The sequence below is a fragment of the Carcharodon carcharias genome, chromosome 14, assembly GCF_017639515.1.
Source record: "Carcharodon carcharias isolate sCarCar2 chromosome 14, sCarCar2.pri, whole genome shotgun sequence".
Lineage (NCBI taxonomy): Eukaryota > Metazoa > Chordata > Chondrichthyes > Lamniformes > Lamnidae > Carcharodon > Carcharodon carcharias.
In genome coordinates this window covers 7,424,066-7,441,341 of record NC_054480.1, presented here as the reverse complement: position 1 = coordinate 7,441,341, position 17,276 = coordinate 7,424,066, and the positions used below count along the sequence as shown (strand labels likewise).

At 46.5% G+C, this 17,276-nt stretch overlaps 1 protein-coding gene across 2 annotated transcripts in view; it reads right to left on the bottom strand.

Moving 5' to 3' along the window:
* Positions 1–583: 583 nt before the first annotated feature.
* Positions 584–17,276, bottom strand: part of LOC121287410 (opioid growth factor receptor-like protein 1) — a 29,355-nt gene continuing 12,662 nt past the window's right edge. For both annotated transcript variants that reach the window (XM_041205259.1, XM_041205260.1), the window contains 3 exons: positions 9,676–9,742; positions 4,228–4,376; positions 584–2,308 (listed from right to left, as the gene is read on the bottom strand). In XM_041205259.1, the coding sequence (XP_041061193.1) occupies positions 904–2,308; positions 4,228–4,376; positions 9,676–9,742 (1,621 nt within the window). In that variant the 3' untranslated portion in view covers positions 584–903. The remainder of the gene's footprint in view (positions 2,309–4,227; positions 4,377–9,675; positions 9,743–17,276) is intronic.

Below are 17,276 nucleotides of genomic sequence, written 5' to 3'. Positions count from 1 at the left end.
TAGTTTGATAAAAATAATCAGCCAGGATTTCTGCTCCTGGTTGCTGTCCACCTGATTTCTGCTGGAACTCTGTGGAGTTACAGGACTTAGTCTGTGCAGTTGCATGGCCTCCCACCTCATCCTCATGGAAAATGGATACTTGAGGTTAACATCATCTGACTGCCCTGCCTTCAGCTGTCTATGACCTAATCTCCACCATAGCCTCTCTGAACCACTCCACCTCTCTACTTCCCTTCCCTCCTTCAAGTCGCTCCTTAAAACCTGTCACTGACCAAGCTTCTAGTCATCTAACCTAATATCTCCTTATGGGTCTCAGTATGAAATTGTTTGATAATGCTCCGAAAAATGCCTTGGAAAATGTAGCTAAATTAGTGGCACTGTTTAAATAAAAGCAGATGAACGAGGTAGTGGAATTTACCTGGTGTCCTGCTCCTCACTCCATCTCCACCTGCAGAACTTTACCTCTGGAGGGATGGGCAATAACCAAAGGGCAATAAAATATTTGCCCTTTGGTCAGCCCCCATATTACATACACTCCTTTTACAGGTACTACATAACAGACTGGAAAAAAATAGGGCTGGAATGTGGCACAAAATATTTATTATTTAACTTCATCTGTTATCAGAACTTTATTTAAGAACTCAAGTATAATATATACTCATGCACACACCCGCCATTAACCTCTAAGTACCATTTAGTATTTGGCATTAAAAGGTCCATGGTTGCCACATGAGATAAGTCACTCTCCTAGTCCCCAATCCTACGGCGTAGTTTAGCCCATTTGATTGGGACGCTGCTGTTGATCGCACACTTGGAGCTCCTGTTTGAAGTAATATCCTAAATGCTTGACAACACAGCAAAATAGTGAACCAATAAGCCATTGTACTGCTAATACTGAGGTATTCATTGACCATCTTCCATTTCTACATCTCCTTCCACCTCACAAGGTTTATTAGTTTCTATCTCCATTTCCACACCTTTTCCCCCAGGATATTTTACATCTTCCGTAGGATGTCCCAGTCCTACTTCTTGCGTTTCCATTACTTCCATGCACTCGCTTTCACCTTCAGTAGAACTCTGAATCTTCCTTTCAGAAACAGATTTACTTTGTCCTTCATGAATTTCTAGCTCTGTTGACACTTTACTCTGCTCTATGACCATAATCCTGGTTGTTCCTTCTTCTTTTGGAGATTTATCCTTTTCTGTGATAACTAGTTGTGACTTAGCTACCTCATCCAGCTTTTCCTTTGTTATATCCCAAGCCTTACTATCTTCAGTTGCAGGTATATCTTCAAGAGTGGTAAATGGCTGTGGTTTAATTGTCTTATCTGGCTCTCTTGTTGCTGGATTCCCAGTTTTACTTTCCTCTGTTGCAGGATTATCTGCTTCAACGATCAGACATCCTGGCTCAACCTCTTCTGTTGTTTTATCTACAACTTTCCCTTCCGTTACAGGCTTATCCTCTTCACTGATAAATGGTTCTGCTTCTCTTGACAGTAATTTTTCCTTTGATTCCTTTTCTTTCCGACAGGTAGCTCCACTATCCACTAATTGTATCTTCAAGTCACCTTCAATTTTCTCAGATTTGTTTTGGCAATTCTTCGGTACTTCATCACCCTCCACCAGTCTCTCAGTGCTTGGGTCAATGTCTTCCGTGGGATCTTCTTCTACACATACAGCTTGTTTTCCAACATTTCCTTTTTGGTTAGACTTATCTTCTGAGACAGGAGATTTCTCATCAACATTGCTCTTTTCTTCAGCACTGTACTCCTCCAGGCTTGTGGCTACTTCAAGCTTTTTAGTTTCTATATGATCCTCAGATCCTTTCTCAGTGTCTTCCACACAGTTTGCACTCTTCTCCCTTAAATCTAAAGACCTTTGTTTCATTAGGCGTCTCTGTTTTGAACTGCGGCCTTCGTCTGTCTCCGATGACAAACAACTACTTTCTTTGTCTTTAGCCAATGTGCCTTCATCTGATGATTCCTCATTCACTGTTTCCTCCTCTTCCTTCTCCAGTTCATTAAGGATATGGCTGAATCGGTTTTCCATTCCTTTCGGAGGACCCCAGACAAACTCTGAAAGCGGTTTGTAGTGCTTCTGCGCGTAGAGTATCAATTTTCTTCTCTCAGATTTACTTCTAATGGTGTAGAGAAAGTAGTCCAGGACACTCTCTCGAACATTGGGCAGCTGCTGCTCAATCAGTGTCACTCTAAGGAAAAACTTTACCAATGGTGGTTGAAGATGCTCGAAGCCCATCTCTCCAAGACACTTCAGTATCCGAGTGATGCGGAGGTTATTGTGCATGCGTCTAAAATTGGAAAGGGGGAAAATAAAAATTCAGGAAATCAACAATAACATGGGAGCAGCAGGAGCCCTCGGGCACCAGTGACTCCAATCGGTAGAACAACATCATGGCCCCATTGGTGATCCCAGTAAAAGGACAAACCACTGAAAACAGCATTAGTTACAGGGCACTTTTTAACATTCAGCTTTGAAGTTATGGAGTTCCCTTCCTAAACCTCTCTGCCTCTCCACCACTCTCTCTCCCTTCATGGTACCACTCAAAAAACCTGCTTATTTCACCAAGCATTTCATCACCTGTCCAAATATCTCCTCTTGCAGTTCAGTGCCAAGTTGTATCTGGTAAAGCTCCTGTAAAGTGTATTGGGATGTTTCACTGCATTAAAGGTGCTATATAACTGCAGTTGTTGTTGCTGAAGCTTTGGTCTCAGAACTGGCTCAGTTGCAGCGCTCTCGCCTCAGAGTCAGGGAGTTGTGCTTTCAAATTCCACTGCAGACACTTGAAAATATAAACAACAGCGGCACCGAGGGATCACTGCCCTGTCGGAGGAGGCAGTACCAAGGGAGCACCGCCCTGTTGCAGGAGGCAGTACCGAGGGAGCACTGCCCTGTCGGAGGAGGCAGTACCGAGGGAGTACCGCCCTGTCGGAGGAGGCAGCACCGAGGGAGCACCGCCCTGTCGGAGGAGGCAGCACCGAGGGAGCACCGCCCTGTCCGAGGAGGCAGCACCGAGGGAGCACCGCCCTGTCCGAGGAGGCAGCACCGAGGGAGCACCGCCCTGTCCGAGGAGGCAGTACCGAGGGAGCACCGCCCTGTCCGAGGAAGCAGTACCGAGGGAGCACCGCCCTGTCCGAGGAAGCAGTACCGAGGGAGCACCGCCCTGTCGGAGGAGGCAGTACCGAGGGAGCACCGCCCTGTCGGAGGAGGCAGCACCGAGGGAGCACCGCCCTGTCGGAGGAGGCAGCACCGAGGGAGCACCACCCTGTCGGAGCAGGCAGTACCGAGGGAGCACCGCCCTGTCGGAGGAGGCAGTACCGAGGGAGCACCGCCCTGTCGGAGGAGGCAGTACCGAGGTATCACTGCCCTGTCGGAGGAGGCAGTACCGAGGGAGCACCGCCCTGTCGGAGGAGGCAGTACCGAGGGAGCACCGCCCTGTCGGAGGAGGCAGTACCGAGGGATCACTGCCCTGTCGGAGGAGGCAGCACCGAGGGAGCACCGCCCTGGAGGAGGAGGGAGCACTGAGGGAGCATCGCCCTGTCGCAGGAGGCAGTACTGAGGGAGCACCGCCCTGTTGGAGGAGGCAGTACTGAGGGAGCACCGCCCTGTCGGAGGAGGCAGTACCGAGGGAGCACCGCCCTGTTGGAGGAGGCAGTACCGAGGGAGCACCGCCCTGTCGGAGGAGGCAGTACCGAGGGAGCACCGCCCTGTTGGAGGAGGCAGTACTGAGGGAGCACTGCCCTGTCGCAGGAGGCAGTACTGAGGGAGCACTGCCCTGTCGCAGGAGGCAGTACTGAGGGAGCACTGCCCTGTCGAAGGAGGCAGTACTGAGGGAGCACCGCCCTGTCGGAGGAGGCAGTACTGAGGGAGCACTGCCCTGTCGCAGGAGGCAGTACTGAGGGAGCACCGCCCTGTCGGAGGAGGCAGTACCGAGGGAGCACCGCCCTGTCGGAGGAGGCAGTACTGAGGGAGGGGGCAGTACTGAGGGAGGAGGCAGTACTGAGGGAGCACTGCGATCTGAAATGATCTGATCTTTTATCTCAATGCTATTGCGGGAAGTTACATTGTGTAAAATGGCTGATGCATTTCCTCCATTAAAACAGTGACTCCAATTCAAAATAAAGTAATTCATTGGCTACAAAGCTCTTTTGCATCTCCTGAGGTTATGAAAGGTGCGATATAAATACAAATCTCTCTGATTACACTCACAGGTTGAGGTTCCTGAACTGCTGTCTCCAGTGAGGGGCTCGTTTCACCATACCAGTTTCCTGATTTACCAGTTCAATGCCATAAAAATCCAGCATCATCTTGTATGCTTCAATCAGCCTCTTTTTTGCATCTTTAGATTCTTTGAATAACTGTTGATAGTGAAATAGTTATTGAGTTGTGCATAAAAATGTAGAAAATTTAAAAAAAAAACCAAAATCCATTTAATCACCTTAGGAGATAACAGGTGAGAGAAGCTGAACATTTTGATGGAATATTCTCCACTTACCTGGATGAGTGAGGCTCCCACAACACTCAAGAAGCTTGACACCATCCAGGACAAAGCAGCCAGCTTGATTGGCACCACATTCACAAACATTCACTCCCTCCACCACCAATGCACAGTAGCAGCAGTGTGTACCATCTACAAGATGTACTGCAGGAACTCACCAAGGGTCCTCTGTCAACACTTCCCAAACCCACGACCACTACCATCTAGAAGGACAAGGGCAGCAAATAGATGGGAATACCACCTCCTGGAAGTTCCCCTCTAAGCTATTCACCATTCTGACTTGGAAATATATCACTGTTCCTTCACTGTCGCTGGGTCAAAATCCTGGAACTCCCTCCCTAACAGCTCTGTGGGTGTACCTACACCACATGGACTGCAGCAGTTCAAGAAGGCAGCTCACCACCACCCTCTCAAGGGCAATTAGGGATGGATACTAATTGATGGCATTGCCAGCGACACCCACATCCCATAAATTAATTAAAAGCAAAAGAACTACCTTGTCTTAACTCCTCACATACTTTTCATTGGCTGTAAAATGACACTATCAGAACTCAAGGCAACGAGCTGTGCTTAGAGGATAAATATAAACACAGTTGATCAGTAAAGTTCTCGGTTCAATTCCCCCGTCAGAGCAGATTTACAAATATCATCCGGGATGGGAAATATTAAAACAGAAATGAAAATAGAACTAAGATAAAAGCAAAATACTGCAGATGCTGGAAATCTAGAACGAAAACAAAAATACCTGGAAAAACTCAGCAGGTCTGACAGCATCTGCAGAGAGGGATACAGTTGATGTTTCGAGTCCATATGACTCTTCATCAGAACTAGGACATATAGAAATGAGATGAAATATAAGCTGGTAGAGGGGGGTGGGACAGGTAGAGCTCGATAGGGGGCCAGTGATAAGTGGAGACCAAGAAGAGACTGCCAAAGATGTCATAGACAAAAGGACAAAGGGGTGTTGATGGTGGTAATATTATCTAAAGAATGTGCTAATGGGGACATTAAGGGAAGCAAGCTAGTGGGAGATGGCCCTACTGGGGGTGGGGTGGGGGAAGGGATTGGAATGGGCTAAAAGGTGGAGATGAAACAATGGATTGAAATAAATTTAAAAATAGGAGGGAAAAGAAAAAAATATAGTTGTAAAAAAATTATAAATTATTGGAAAAAGGGGGATCGGAAAGGGGGTGGGGATGGAGGAGAGAGTTCATGATCTGAAATTGTTGAACTCAAAGTTAAGTCCGGAAGGCTGTAAAGTTCCTAGTCGGAAGATGAGGTGCTGTTCCTCCAGTGTGCGTTGAGCTTCACTGGAACAATGCAGCAGGCCAAGGACAGACATGTGGGCATGAGAGCAGGGTGGAGTGTTGAAATGGCAAGCGACAGGGAGGTCTGGGTCATGCTTACGGACAGACCAAAGGTGTTCCGCAAAGTGGTCACCTAGTCTGTGTTTGGTCTCTCCAATGTAGAGGAAACCGCATTGGGAGCAGCGAATGCAGTAGACTAAATTGAGGGAAGTGCAAGTGAAATGCTGCTTCACCTGAAAGGAGTGTTTGGGCCCTTGGACGGTGAGGAGAGGGGAAGTAAAGGGGCAGGTGTTGCATCTTCTGCGGTTGCATGGGAAGGTGCTGTGGGAGGGGTTGAGGTGTAGGGGGTGATGGAGGAGTGGACCAAGGTGTCCCGGAAGGAACGATCCCTGGCTGAACTTGTTCTCTCACTGAACAATTTCTCCTTAAATTCCTCTCACTTCCTCCAAATAAAAGGTGTGGCTATGGGTACCCATATGGGCCCCAGCTATGCCTGTCTCTTTACTGGGTATGTGGAACATTCCTTGTTCCAGTCCTACTCAGGCCCCCTCTCACAACTCTTTCTCCGGTACATTGATGATTACTTCGGTGCTGCTTCATGCTCTCGTCTGGATCTGGAAAAATTTATTAATTTTGCTTCCAATTTCCACCCCTCCATCATTTTCACATGGTCCATCTCTGACACTTCCCTTCCCTTCCTTGACCTCTCAGTCTCAATTTCTGGTGATAGACTGTCCACCAATATCCATTACAAACCCACCGACTCCTACAGCTACCTCGACTACAGCTCCTCCACCCCGCTTCCTATAAGGACTCCATCCCATTCTCTCAGTTCCTTCGCCTCCGTCGCATCTGAACTGATGATGCTACCTTTAAAAACAGTTCCTCTGACATGTTCTCCTTCTTCCTTAACCGAGGTTTTCAACCCATGGTTGTTGACAGGGCCCTCAACCGTGTCCGGCTCATCTCCCGCGCATCCGCCCTCACGCCTTCTCCTCCCTCCCAGAAACATGATAGGGTCCTCCTTGTCCTCACTTATCACCCCACCAGCCTCCGCATTCAAAGGATCATCCTCCGCCATTTCCGCCAACTCCAGCATGATGCCACCACCAAACACATCATCCATTCACCCCACGGGCGGCTTTCCGCAGGGATCGTTCCCTCTGGGCCATTCACTTTCTTAGGAAGGTAAGAAATGTTGGCCAGAATTTGTCTCTACTCTACAGTCAGAATCCACATAGTGACTCTGGAGATGCAGGGAGACTCACAATGTGACTTTCACAAAATAAATTTCAGACTGGCATTTGCCTCCTTCTCATGGGAAAACATGTTCCTTACTTTACTTAAAGGATGTTTGTACACTGAACTTAAAGTTTCAGAGAATTCAACACCAATGGATCCCATCACTTCAAATACTAATTAACTTTTCAGTTTCCTCCATGTATAATGGCAAGCATGGGACAGTAAAGAGAAGAGTGAGCAAAATAAAAACCTGTAGGGAACATAGGATTTAGGACCAGAAGGCCATTCGGCCCTTCGAGCCTGCTCCACTATTCCATAAGATCATGGCTGATCTGGTTGTGATCTCAACTCCACTTTCCTTTCTGCCCACCATGACAGGAAAGTTGAGCTGAGATCACAAACACATCAGCAGGTTGAAGGCCTATTCCAAATGTTCCAAAGTCCTATGTTCCTGCATTAGAACCATAGAAAAGTTAACGGCACAGAACGAGGCCACTCAGCCCATCGTGTCTGTACCAGCTGATAAAAAACTAGCTGCCCATTCTAATCCCACCTCCTTCCAGCACCTACTCTATAGCCTTGCAGGTTACAGCACTTTAGGGGCCTAGCCAGAGTAGACAGGAATGTCCTGCTTCCCCTGGTAGATCCAGGTACCTTTTAAATGAGGTGAGGGTTTCTGCCTCCACCACCAAACCAGGCAGTGAGTTCCAAACACCCACCACCCTCTGGGTGAAGAAGTTTTTCCTCATGTCCCCTCTAATCGTTCTACCAATCACATTCAATCTGTGCCCCCTGGTAATTGACCTCTCCGCTAGGGGAAAACAGGGCATCCCTGTCTACCCTATCCAGACCCCTCAAGTTTGCACACCTCAATCAGGTCACCCCTCAGCCTCCTCAGTTCTCAGGAAAACTACCCCAGCCTATCCAACCTCTCCTCATAGCTGCAATTTTCAAGCCCTGGCAACATTCTTGTAAATCTCCAATGTACTCTCTGCAGAGCTATTTTATCCAGACACTATGATTTTGTGGTGGGCAGAACTGTATACAGAATTCCAGCTGTGGCCTCACCAGCGTTTCATACAGTTCCCTCATTATATCCCTGCTCTTGTATTTTATACCGCATCCATTAAAGGAAAGCGTTCATAAACAAAAAATGCTGGAAAAACTCAGCAGGTCTGACAGCATCTGTGCAGAGAAAGACAGAGTTAATGTTTCAAGTCCGTATGACTTCTTCAGCTCTGAAAAAGAGTCATACAGACTCGAAACGTTAACTCTGTCTTTCTCTCCACAGATGCTGTCAGACCTGCTGAGTTTTTCCAGCATATTTTGTTTTTGTTTCAGATTTCCAGCATCTGCAGTATTTTGCCTTTATCTTAAAGAAAAGTATTCCATGTGCTTTCTTTACCACCTTCAAGGACCTGTGGACATGCACTCCAAGGTCTCGCACTTCCTCAACCCCTCCTGATATCCTCCCATTTATTGAGTATTCCCTTGCTTTGTTTGCCCTCCCCAAATGTATTATCTCACACTTCTCTGGGTTGAATTCCATCTGCCATCTTTTCGTCCAAACCATTGATATCATTCTGGAGACAACAGCTCCCGTTTTCACTATCAACTGTATGGCCAATTTTTGTGTCATCTGCAAATTTCCCAATCATGCCTTCCACATTTAAGTCTAAGTCATTAATACATACGACAAACAGCGAGGGCTCCAACACTAAGCCCTACAGGACACCATTGGAAACCGTTTTCCATTCGCAAAAACATCTATTGGCCATTATCCTTTGTTTTCTGTCACCGAGCCAATTTTGGATCTAACTTGCCACATTCCCCTGTGTCTCATAGGCTTTTACTTTTCTGACCAGTCTGCCATGTAGACAACACCCACTACACTACCCTCATCAACCCTCCTTGTTATTTCTCAAAAAATTTGATAAAATTAGTAAGATACGATCTTCCCCTAACAAAACCATTCCAACTATCCCCAATTACTCCATTCCTTTCTATGGGACAGTTTCTCCGGTCTCTCGGAATTGATTCTAATAATTTGCCCACCACCAAAATCAGACTGACCGGCCTATAACTGTCTGGCCTACCCCTTGCACCCTTTTTAAATAATGGTACAATGTTTGCAGATCTCCAGTCTTCTGGTACCTCACCAGTACCCAGTGAGGATTGGAAAGTGATCATCAGAGCACCCGCTATTTCCTCTCTGGCTTCCCTGAACAGCCGGTATTCCCCTCATTTTTGTTTTATTTTTGCCATTCCTTTGTTTATTGTACCAGGGAAGGAACGAAGTGAATTGCTTTAACACAGCAAGTTGTTAAGATCTGAAATGCACTGCCTTAAAGGACGGTGGAAGCAGATTCAATAATAACTTTCCAAAGAGAATTGGAAAAACACTTGAAAAGGAAAAACTTGCAGGGCTATGGGGAAAGGGCAGGGATAACAGGATTAATGGGCAGTTCTTTCAATGGCACAACTGGCCAAATTGCCACCTCCTGTGCCCTAAGCTTGTATAGACTTGTCTTTCTAAAGATCAGGAATATTTAGTGCTTTTGAGTCGGATGGAGAGCAACACACTGAATAATTCCTCTCCCTGATACATACCTCAATTTCGTGACTTGTGAGTTCCTTGGCATACCAATTCATTCCAGGTTCTCGCAATGGAAACAGCCTGAAAGCACAAATCAAATGGTGAGAAATGAGGACAGCTCCAACATTGTCAGGAAAATTTTAAACAATGCTTTCCAACGCAGAACTGAAGACTGTAGTAATTTAAATATTCACAATACTTAAGCAGCATGCTCTCGTATCACCATGAAGCTGTACTGCCACCACACAAGTGCCAGGCAATGATCACCTCCAACAAGACAGAATCTAACCATCACCCTTTGACGTTCAATGGCATTACCATCACTGAATTCCCCACTATCAACATCCTGGAGGGTTACCATTAACTAGAAACTGAACTGGACGAGCCATATAAATACTGTGGCTACAAGAGCAGGTCAGAGGGTAGGAATCCTGCGACGAGTAACTCACCTCCTGACTCCCCAAAGCCTGTCCACCATCTACAAGGCACAAGTCAGGAGTGTGATGGAATACTCTCCACTTGCCTGGATGAGTGCAGCTCCCACAACACGCAAGAAGCTTTACACCATCCAGGACAAAGCAGCCCCCTTGACTGGCACCACATCCACAAACATTCACTCCCTCCACCACCGACACACAGTGGCATCAGTGTGTAGCATCAACAAGATACACTGCAGCATCTCACCAGGCCTCCTTTGACAGCACCTTCCAAAATCTGAACCCCTTACCATCTAGAAGGACAAGAGCAATAGGTGCATGGGAACACCACCAACTGCAAGTTCCCCTCCCAGCCACTCACCATCCTGACTTGGAAATAAATCGCTGTTCCTTCACTGTAGCTGGGTGAAAATCCTGGAATTCCCTTCCTAACAGCACGGTGGGTGTACCTACCTGGAACACAGCTCATCACTTCCTTCTCAAGGGCAATCAGGGTTGGAAATAAATGTTAGTAATGCCAGCTCATATCCCAAGAATGAGAAATAAAATTACCCGTCAATGCACAACACTATGGCAAGAATGGCATGCAGGTTCAGTGGCCTCCTCCATCAGATTGCTGGTGGTGAGGGCAGTCATGATATTCGTTCCAGGTCATTCCGTAAATCAAAGTGTCTTAAAGCACAAATTGTGCCTACCTTGGTTCTTTGAAAGACCTATCCAATTTAATTTACTCTCGCATCACAGCCGCTTCCCTTCTGGCACCGAGACTGGACCCTGGAGCTCAGTAAGGAGGGAGGGAAAAGAGGAGAGCAGTAGTGATAGGGGATTCGATAGTTAGGGGGACAGATAGGAGGTTCTGGGGGAGAGATCGAGAATCCAGGATGGTCTGTTGCCTCCCTGGTGCCAGGGTCTGCGATATCTCGGATCGAGTTCTCAGTATTCTCAGGAAGGAGGGTGAGCAGCCAGATGTCGTGGTCCATGTAGGGACCAATGAGGTGGATAGGAAGGAGGAGGAGGTCCTGCAGAGTTTAGGAGTTAGGTGCAAAGTTGAAGGACAGGACCTCCAGGGTTACGATCTCAGGAGTGCTACCCGTGACACGTGTTAGTGAGGCTAGAAATAGGAGGATAATGCAGCTAAATACGTGGCTAAGGAGATGGTGCAGGAGGGAGGGCTTCATGTTTCTGGACAATTGGGCTCCGTTCCAGGGAAGGTGGGACCTGTTCCGATGGGACGGTTTGCACCTGAACTGGAGGGGGACTAACATCCTTGTGGGTAGGTTTGCTAGTGCTGCTCCGGGGCGTTTAAACTAGATTTGCAGGGGGAGGGGAACCTGAGTGTTAGAGCGGATAGTGAGGTGGAGGAGGATAAAGGTCAAGTGAGGAATGCATGTATAGACAGAAATCAAAGGTTTGTACGTGGTAGAAATGTTCTCAGTTGCATCTATTTCAATGCAAGGAGTATTGTCGGAAAGGCAGATGAGCTTAGGGAGTGGATTGGCATGTGGGATTATGATATTATTGCTATTAGTGAGACTTGGTTGCAGGAGGGGCAGGACTGGCAGCTCAATGTTCTGGTGTTCCGTTGTTTCAGACGCGATAGAGCGGGAGGGATGAAAGGGGGAGGAGTGGCATTACTAGTCACGGAAAATATTACAGCTGTGTGTAGACAGGACAGCCCAGAGGGCTCGTCTACAGAGGCCATATGGGTGGAGCTGAGGAATGGGAAAGGTGTGACCACACTAATAGAGTTGTATTATAGACCGCCCAATAGTCCGACAGAATTGGAGGAGCAAATCTGTAGAGAGATAGCAGACTGATGTAAGAAACAGAAAGTTGTGATAGCAGGAGATTTCAACTTTCCACATATTGACTGGGACTCCCATACTGTAAAAGGGCTGGATGGCTTGGAGTTTGTCAAATGTGTTCAGGAAAGTTTACTAAATCAATATATAGAGGTACCAATGAGAGAGGATGCAATACTTGATCTCCTATTAGGGAACCAGACAGGTCAGGTGACAGAAGTATGTGTAGGCGAACATTTTGGGTCCAGTGACCACAATGTCATTAGTTTTAAGTTAATTATGGATAAGGATAGGTCTGGTCCTCGAGTTGAGATTCTAAACTGGAGAAAGGCCAATTTTGTGGAAATGAGAAAGGATCTAGGAAGAGTGGATTGGGACAAGTTGTTTTCTGGCAAGGATGTGTTCAGTAAGTGGAAGGCACTCAAAGGCGAAATTTTGAGAGTGCAGAGTTTGCATGTTCCTGTCAGGATTAAAGGCAAAGTTAACAGGCATAGGGAACCTTGGTTTTCAAGGGATATTGGCGATCTGGTTAAGAAGAAGAGAGAGTTGTATAGCAGGTATAGGCAACAAGGAGCAAATTAGGTACTTGTAGAGTATAGAAAATGTAAGAAAATACTAAAGAAGGAAATCAGGAAGGCAAAAAGAAGACATGAGGTTGCTTTGGCAGATAATGTGAAGGTAAACCCGAAGGGTTTCTACAAGTATATTAAGAGTAAAAGGATAGTAAGGGACACAATTGGTCCCCTTGAAGATCAGAGTGGTCATCTATGTGTGGAGCCTCACGAGATGGGGGAGATTTTAAATAGTTTTTTTGCATCAGTATTTACTCAGGAAACTGGCATAGTGTATAAGAAAGGAAGGGAAACAAGCAGTAGTGTCATGGAACGTATAGAGATTAAAGAGGAGGAGGTGCTTGCTGCCTTACAGCGAATAAAGGTAGATTAATCCCCCAGGCCTGACATGATATTCCCTCGGACCTTGAGGGAGACTAGTGTAGAAATTGCAGGGGCCCTGGCAGAAATATTTAAAATGACCTTAGCCACGGGTGAGGTGCCGGAGGATTGGAGGGTAGCTCATGTTGTTCCGTTGTTTAAAAAAAGGCTCCAAAAGTAAACCAGGTAATTACAGGCCAGTGGGCCTGACGTCAGTAGCAGGTAAATTATTGGAAGGTGTTCTGAGAGATCGGATGTACAATTATTTGGACAGCCAAGGGCTGTTTAAGGATAGTCAGCATGGCTTTGTGTGTGGTAGGTCATGTTTAACGAACCTTATAGAGTTTTTCGAGGAGGTTACCAAGCAAGTAGATGAAGGAAAGGCTGTGGATGTTGTCTACATGGACTTTAGTAAGGCCTTTGACAAGGTCCCATATGGGAGGTTAGTTCAGAAGGTTCAGACACTTGGTATCCATGGAGATGTTGTAAACTGGATTCGAAATTGGCTGTGTGGGAGAAGACAGAAAGTGGTGGTGGATGATTGCTTCTCAGACTGGAGGCCTGTGACTAGCGGTGTGCCTCAGGGATCTGTGCTGGGACCATTGTTGTTTGTTGTCTATATTAATGATCTGGATGATAATGTGGTGAATTGGATCAGCAAGTTTGCTGATGACACTAAGATTGGAGGCGTTGTGAACAGCGAGGAAGGCTTTCAAAGCCTGCAGAGGGATCTGGACCAACTGGAAAAATGGGCCAGAAAATGGCAGATGGAATTTAATGCGGAAAAGTGTGAGGGGTTGCATTTTGGAAGGACAAACCAAGGTAGGACATACACAGTAAATGGTAGGGCACTGAGGAGTGTGGAGGAACAAAGGGATCTGGGAGTTCAGATACATAATTCCATGAAAGTGGCGTCACAGGTAGACAGGGTTGTAAAGAAAGCTTTTGATACTGGCCTTCATAAATCAAAGTATTGAGTATAGGAGTTTGGATGTTACGGTGAGGTTGTATAAGACATTGGTGAGGCCAACTTTGGAGTATTGTGTGCAGTTCTGGTCGCCTAATTACAGGAAGGATATCAGTAAGATTGAAAGAGTGCAGAGAAGATTTACTAGGATGTTGCCGGGTCTTCAGGAGTTGAGTTACAGGGAAAGATTAAACAGGTTAGGAATTTATTCCTTGGAGCGTAGAAGGATGAGGGGAGATTTGATAGAAATTTACAAAATTATGAGGGGTATAGACAGAGTAAATGAGAGTAGGCTCTTTCCACTTAGATTAGGAGAGATAAACACGAGAGGACATGGCTTTAGGGTGAAAGGGGAAAGGTTTAGGGGGAACATTAGGGGGAATTTCTTCACTCAGAGAGTGGTGAGAGTGTGGAACGAGCTGCCATCTGACGTGGTAAATGCGGGCTCACTCTTAAGTTTTAAGAATAAATTGGATAGATGGATAGGAGAGGTCTGGTGGGTTATGGACTGGGTGCAGGTCAATGGGGCTAGCGGAATAATATTTCAGCACAGACTAGAAGGGCCGAATGGCCTGTTTTTTCTGTGCTGTAGTGTCCTATGGTTCTACGGTTCTAACCCTGCAAATTAGCTCTCTTCAGGGAGACGTCCAATTTATTTCTGAAAGTTCTTATGCAATCTGATGTCACCACCCTTTCAGGTAATGATTTACAGTCCATAACAACTCTGTGGGTGAAGACACTTCTCATCTTGTTCTAGTTGTCTTTTTTATCAATTATGTTACGAGTGGTTGCTAACTAACTTGCTGTAGGAAATATTTCACCCTACTTGCTCTATCAAGTCCCCTCATAATTCTGAACACATTTTCGAGGTCTCACTCTAACCGTCTCTGCTCTAGGGAGAACGATCTCACACTCTATTCTCTCGACATAACTGAAATCTCTCAAACATGATCTAATCCCGGTAAACCTCCTCTATACCTTCTCCAAGACCTTGACATCCTTTCTGAAGTCTGGTATTTTTTATTCATTCATGGGATGTGGGCATTGCTAGCTAGGCCAGCATTTGTTACCCATCCCTAAATACCCTTGAGAAGGTGGTGGTGAGCTGCCTTCTTGAACCGCTGCAGTCCATGTGATGTAGGTACACCCACAGTGCTGTTAGGGAGGGAGTTCCAGGATTTTGACCCAGCGACAGTGAAGGAACGGCAATATATTTCTAAGGATGGTGAGTGACTTGGAGGGAACCTCCAGGAGGTGGTGTTCCCATGTGTCTGCTAGATAATATTAGTCATGGTTTTGGAAGGTGCTATCGAAGGAGCCTTGGTGAATTCCTCCCGTGCATCTTGTAGATGGTACACACTGCTGCTACTGTGCGTTTGCTTTGTCTTGGATGGTGTCAAGCTTCTTGAGTGCTATGGGAGCTGCACTCATCCAGGCAAGTGGAGAGTATTCCATCACATTCCTGATTTGTGCCTTGTAAATGGTGCGCAGGCTTTGGGGAGTCAGGAGGGGAGTTACTCACCGCAGGATTCCTAACCCCTGATCTGCTCTTGTAGCCACAGTATTTATATGGTTAGTCCAGTTGAGTTTCTGGTCAACTGAAACCCCAAGAATGTTGATAGTGGGGGATTCAGCGACGGTAATGCCATTGAATGTCAAGGGGCGATGGTTGGATTTCCTCTTGTTGGAGATGGTCATTGCCTGGCACTCGTGTGCTGCAAATGTTACTTGCCACTTGTCAGCCAAGCCTGGATATTGTCTAAGTCTTGCACATGGACTGTTTCAGTATTTGAGGAGTCACGAATGGTGCTGAACATTGTGCAATCATTAGTGAACACCCCTACTTCTGACCTTACAATGGAAGGAAGGTCATTGACGAAGCAGCTGAAGATGGCTGGGCCGAGGACACTACCCTGAGGAACTCCTGTAGTGATGTCCTGGAGCTGAGATGATTGACCTCCAACAACCACAACCATCTTCCTTTGTGCTAGGAATGATTCCAATCAGCAGAGAGTTTTCCCCCTGATTCCCATTCACTCCAGTTTTGCTAGGACTCCTTGATGCCACACTCAGTCAAATGCTGCCTTGATGTCAAGGGCAGTCACTCTCACCTCACCTCGGGAGTCCAGCTCTTTTGTCCATGTTTGAACCAAGGCTGTAATGAGGTCAGGAGCTGAGTGACCCTGGCAGAACCCAAACTGAGCATGAGTAAGCAGGTTGTTGCTAAGCAAGTGCTGCTTGATAGCACTGTTGATGACCTCTTCCATCACTTTACTGATGATCGAGAGTAGACTGATGGGGCAGTAATTGGCCAGTTTGGATTTGTCCTGCTTTTTGTGTGCAGGAGAATTTTCCACATAGCTGGGTAGATGCCAGTGTTGTAGCTGTACTGGAACAGCTTGATAGGGGGTGGCAAGTTCTGGAGCACAAGTGTTCAGTACTATTACCGGGATATTGTCAGGGCCTATAGCCTTTGCAGTATCCAGTGCCTTCAGCCTTTTCTTGATATTACATGGAGTGGATCGAATCGGCTGAAGACTGGCATCTGTGATGCTGGGGACCTCCGGAAAAGGATCATCCACTTGGCACTTCTAGCTGAAGATTGCATCAAGTTCTTCAGCCTTATCTCTTGCACTGATGCGCTAGGCTCCCCCATCATTAAGGATGGGGCTATTTATGGAGCCTCCTCATGTAGTGAGTTGTTTAATTGTCCAACATTATTCACGACTGGATGTGGGCAGGACTGCAGGGCTTAGATCTGATCCGTTGGTTGTGGAATCGCTTAGGTCTGTCTATCACTTGCTGCTTATGCTGTTTGACACACAAGCAGTCCTGTGCTGACACCTCATTTTTAGGTATGCCTGGTGCTGCTCCTGGCATGTCCTCCTGCACTCTTCATTGAACCAAGGTTGATCCCCTGGCTGGAAGGTAATGGTAGAGTAGGGGATATGCCGGGCCATGAGGTTACAGATTGTGTTTGAGTACAATTCTGCTGCTGCTGATGGCTCACAGCACCTCATGGATGCCCAGTGTTGAGTTGCTGCATCTGTTTTAAATCTCTCCCATTTAGCACAGATTAACATGATGGAGGGTATCTTCAATGTGAAGATGGGACTTCACCTTCACATGGACCATGTGGTGCCCAGAGTTGTACACAATACTCCATGGGAGGCTTAACCAGAAGTCTGTAAAACTTAGCATAACTTCCTGTCATTGTCGTCAAGGCCCTGATTTACAAAGCAAAGCATTCATACACTTTCTTAACCACTTTACTAACCTGGTGTGACGCTGTAGCAATACAGGGCAGAGAGGTCTCAGGGGCTGCTGAGACAGATCGTCTGCCCTATTGGTTGTCACGCTGAATCCTTGGAAAGATTCATTTTTTTAAAAAAGTGTACCATCTAACTGAACAAAAAATGAACACCTTTACCTCCTTATAAGCTAGTCAAATGCACAGATATAGAAAAAGACATAATA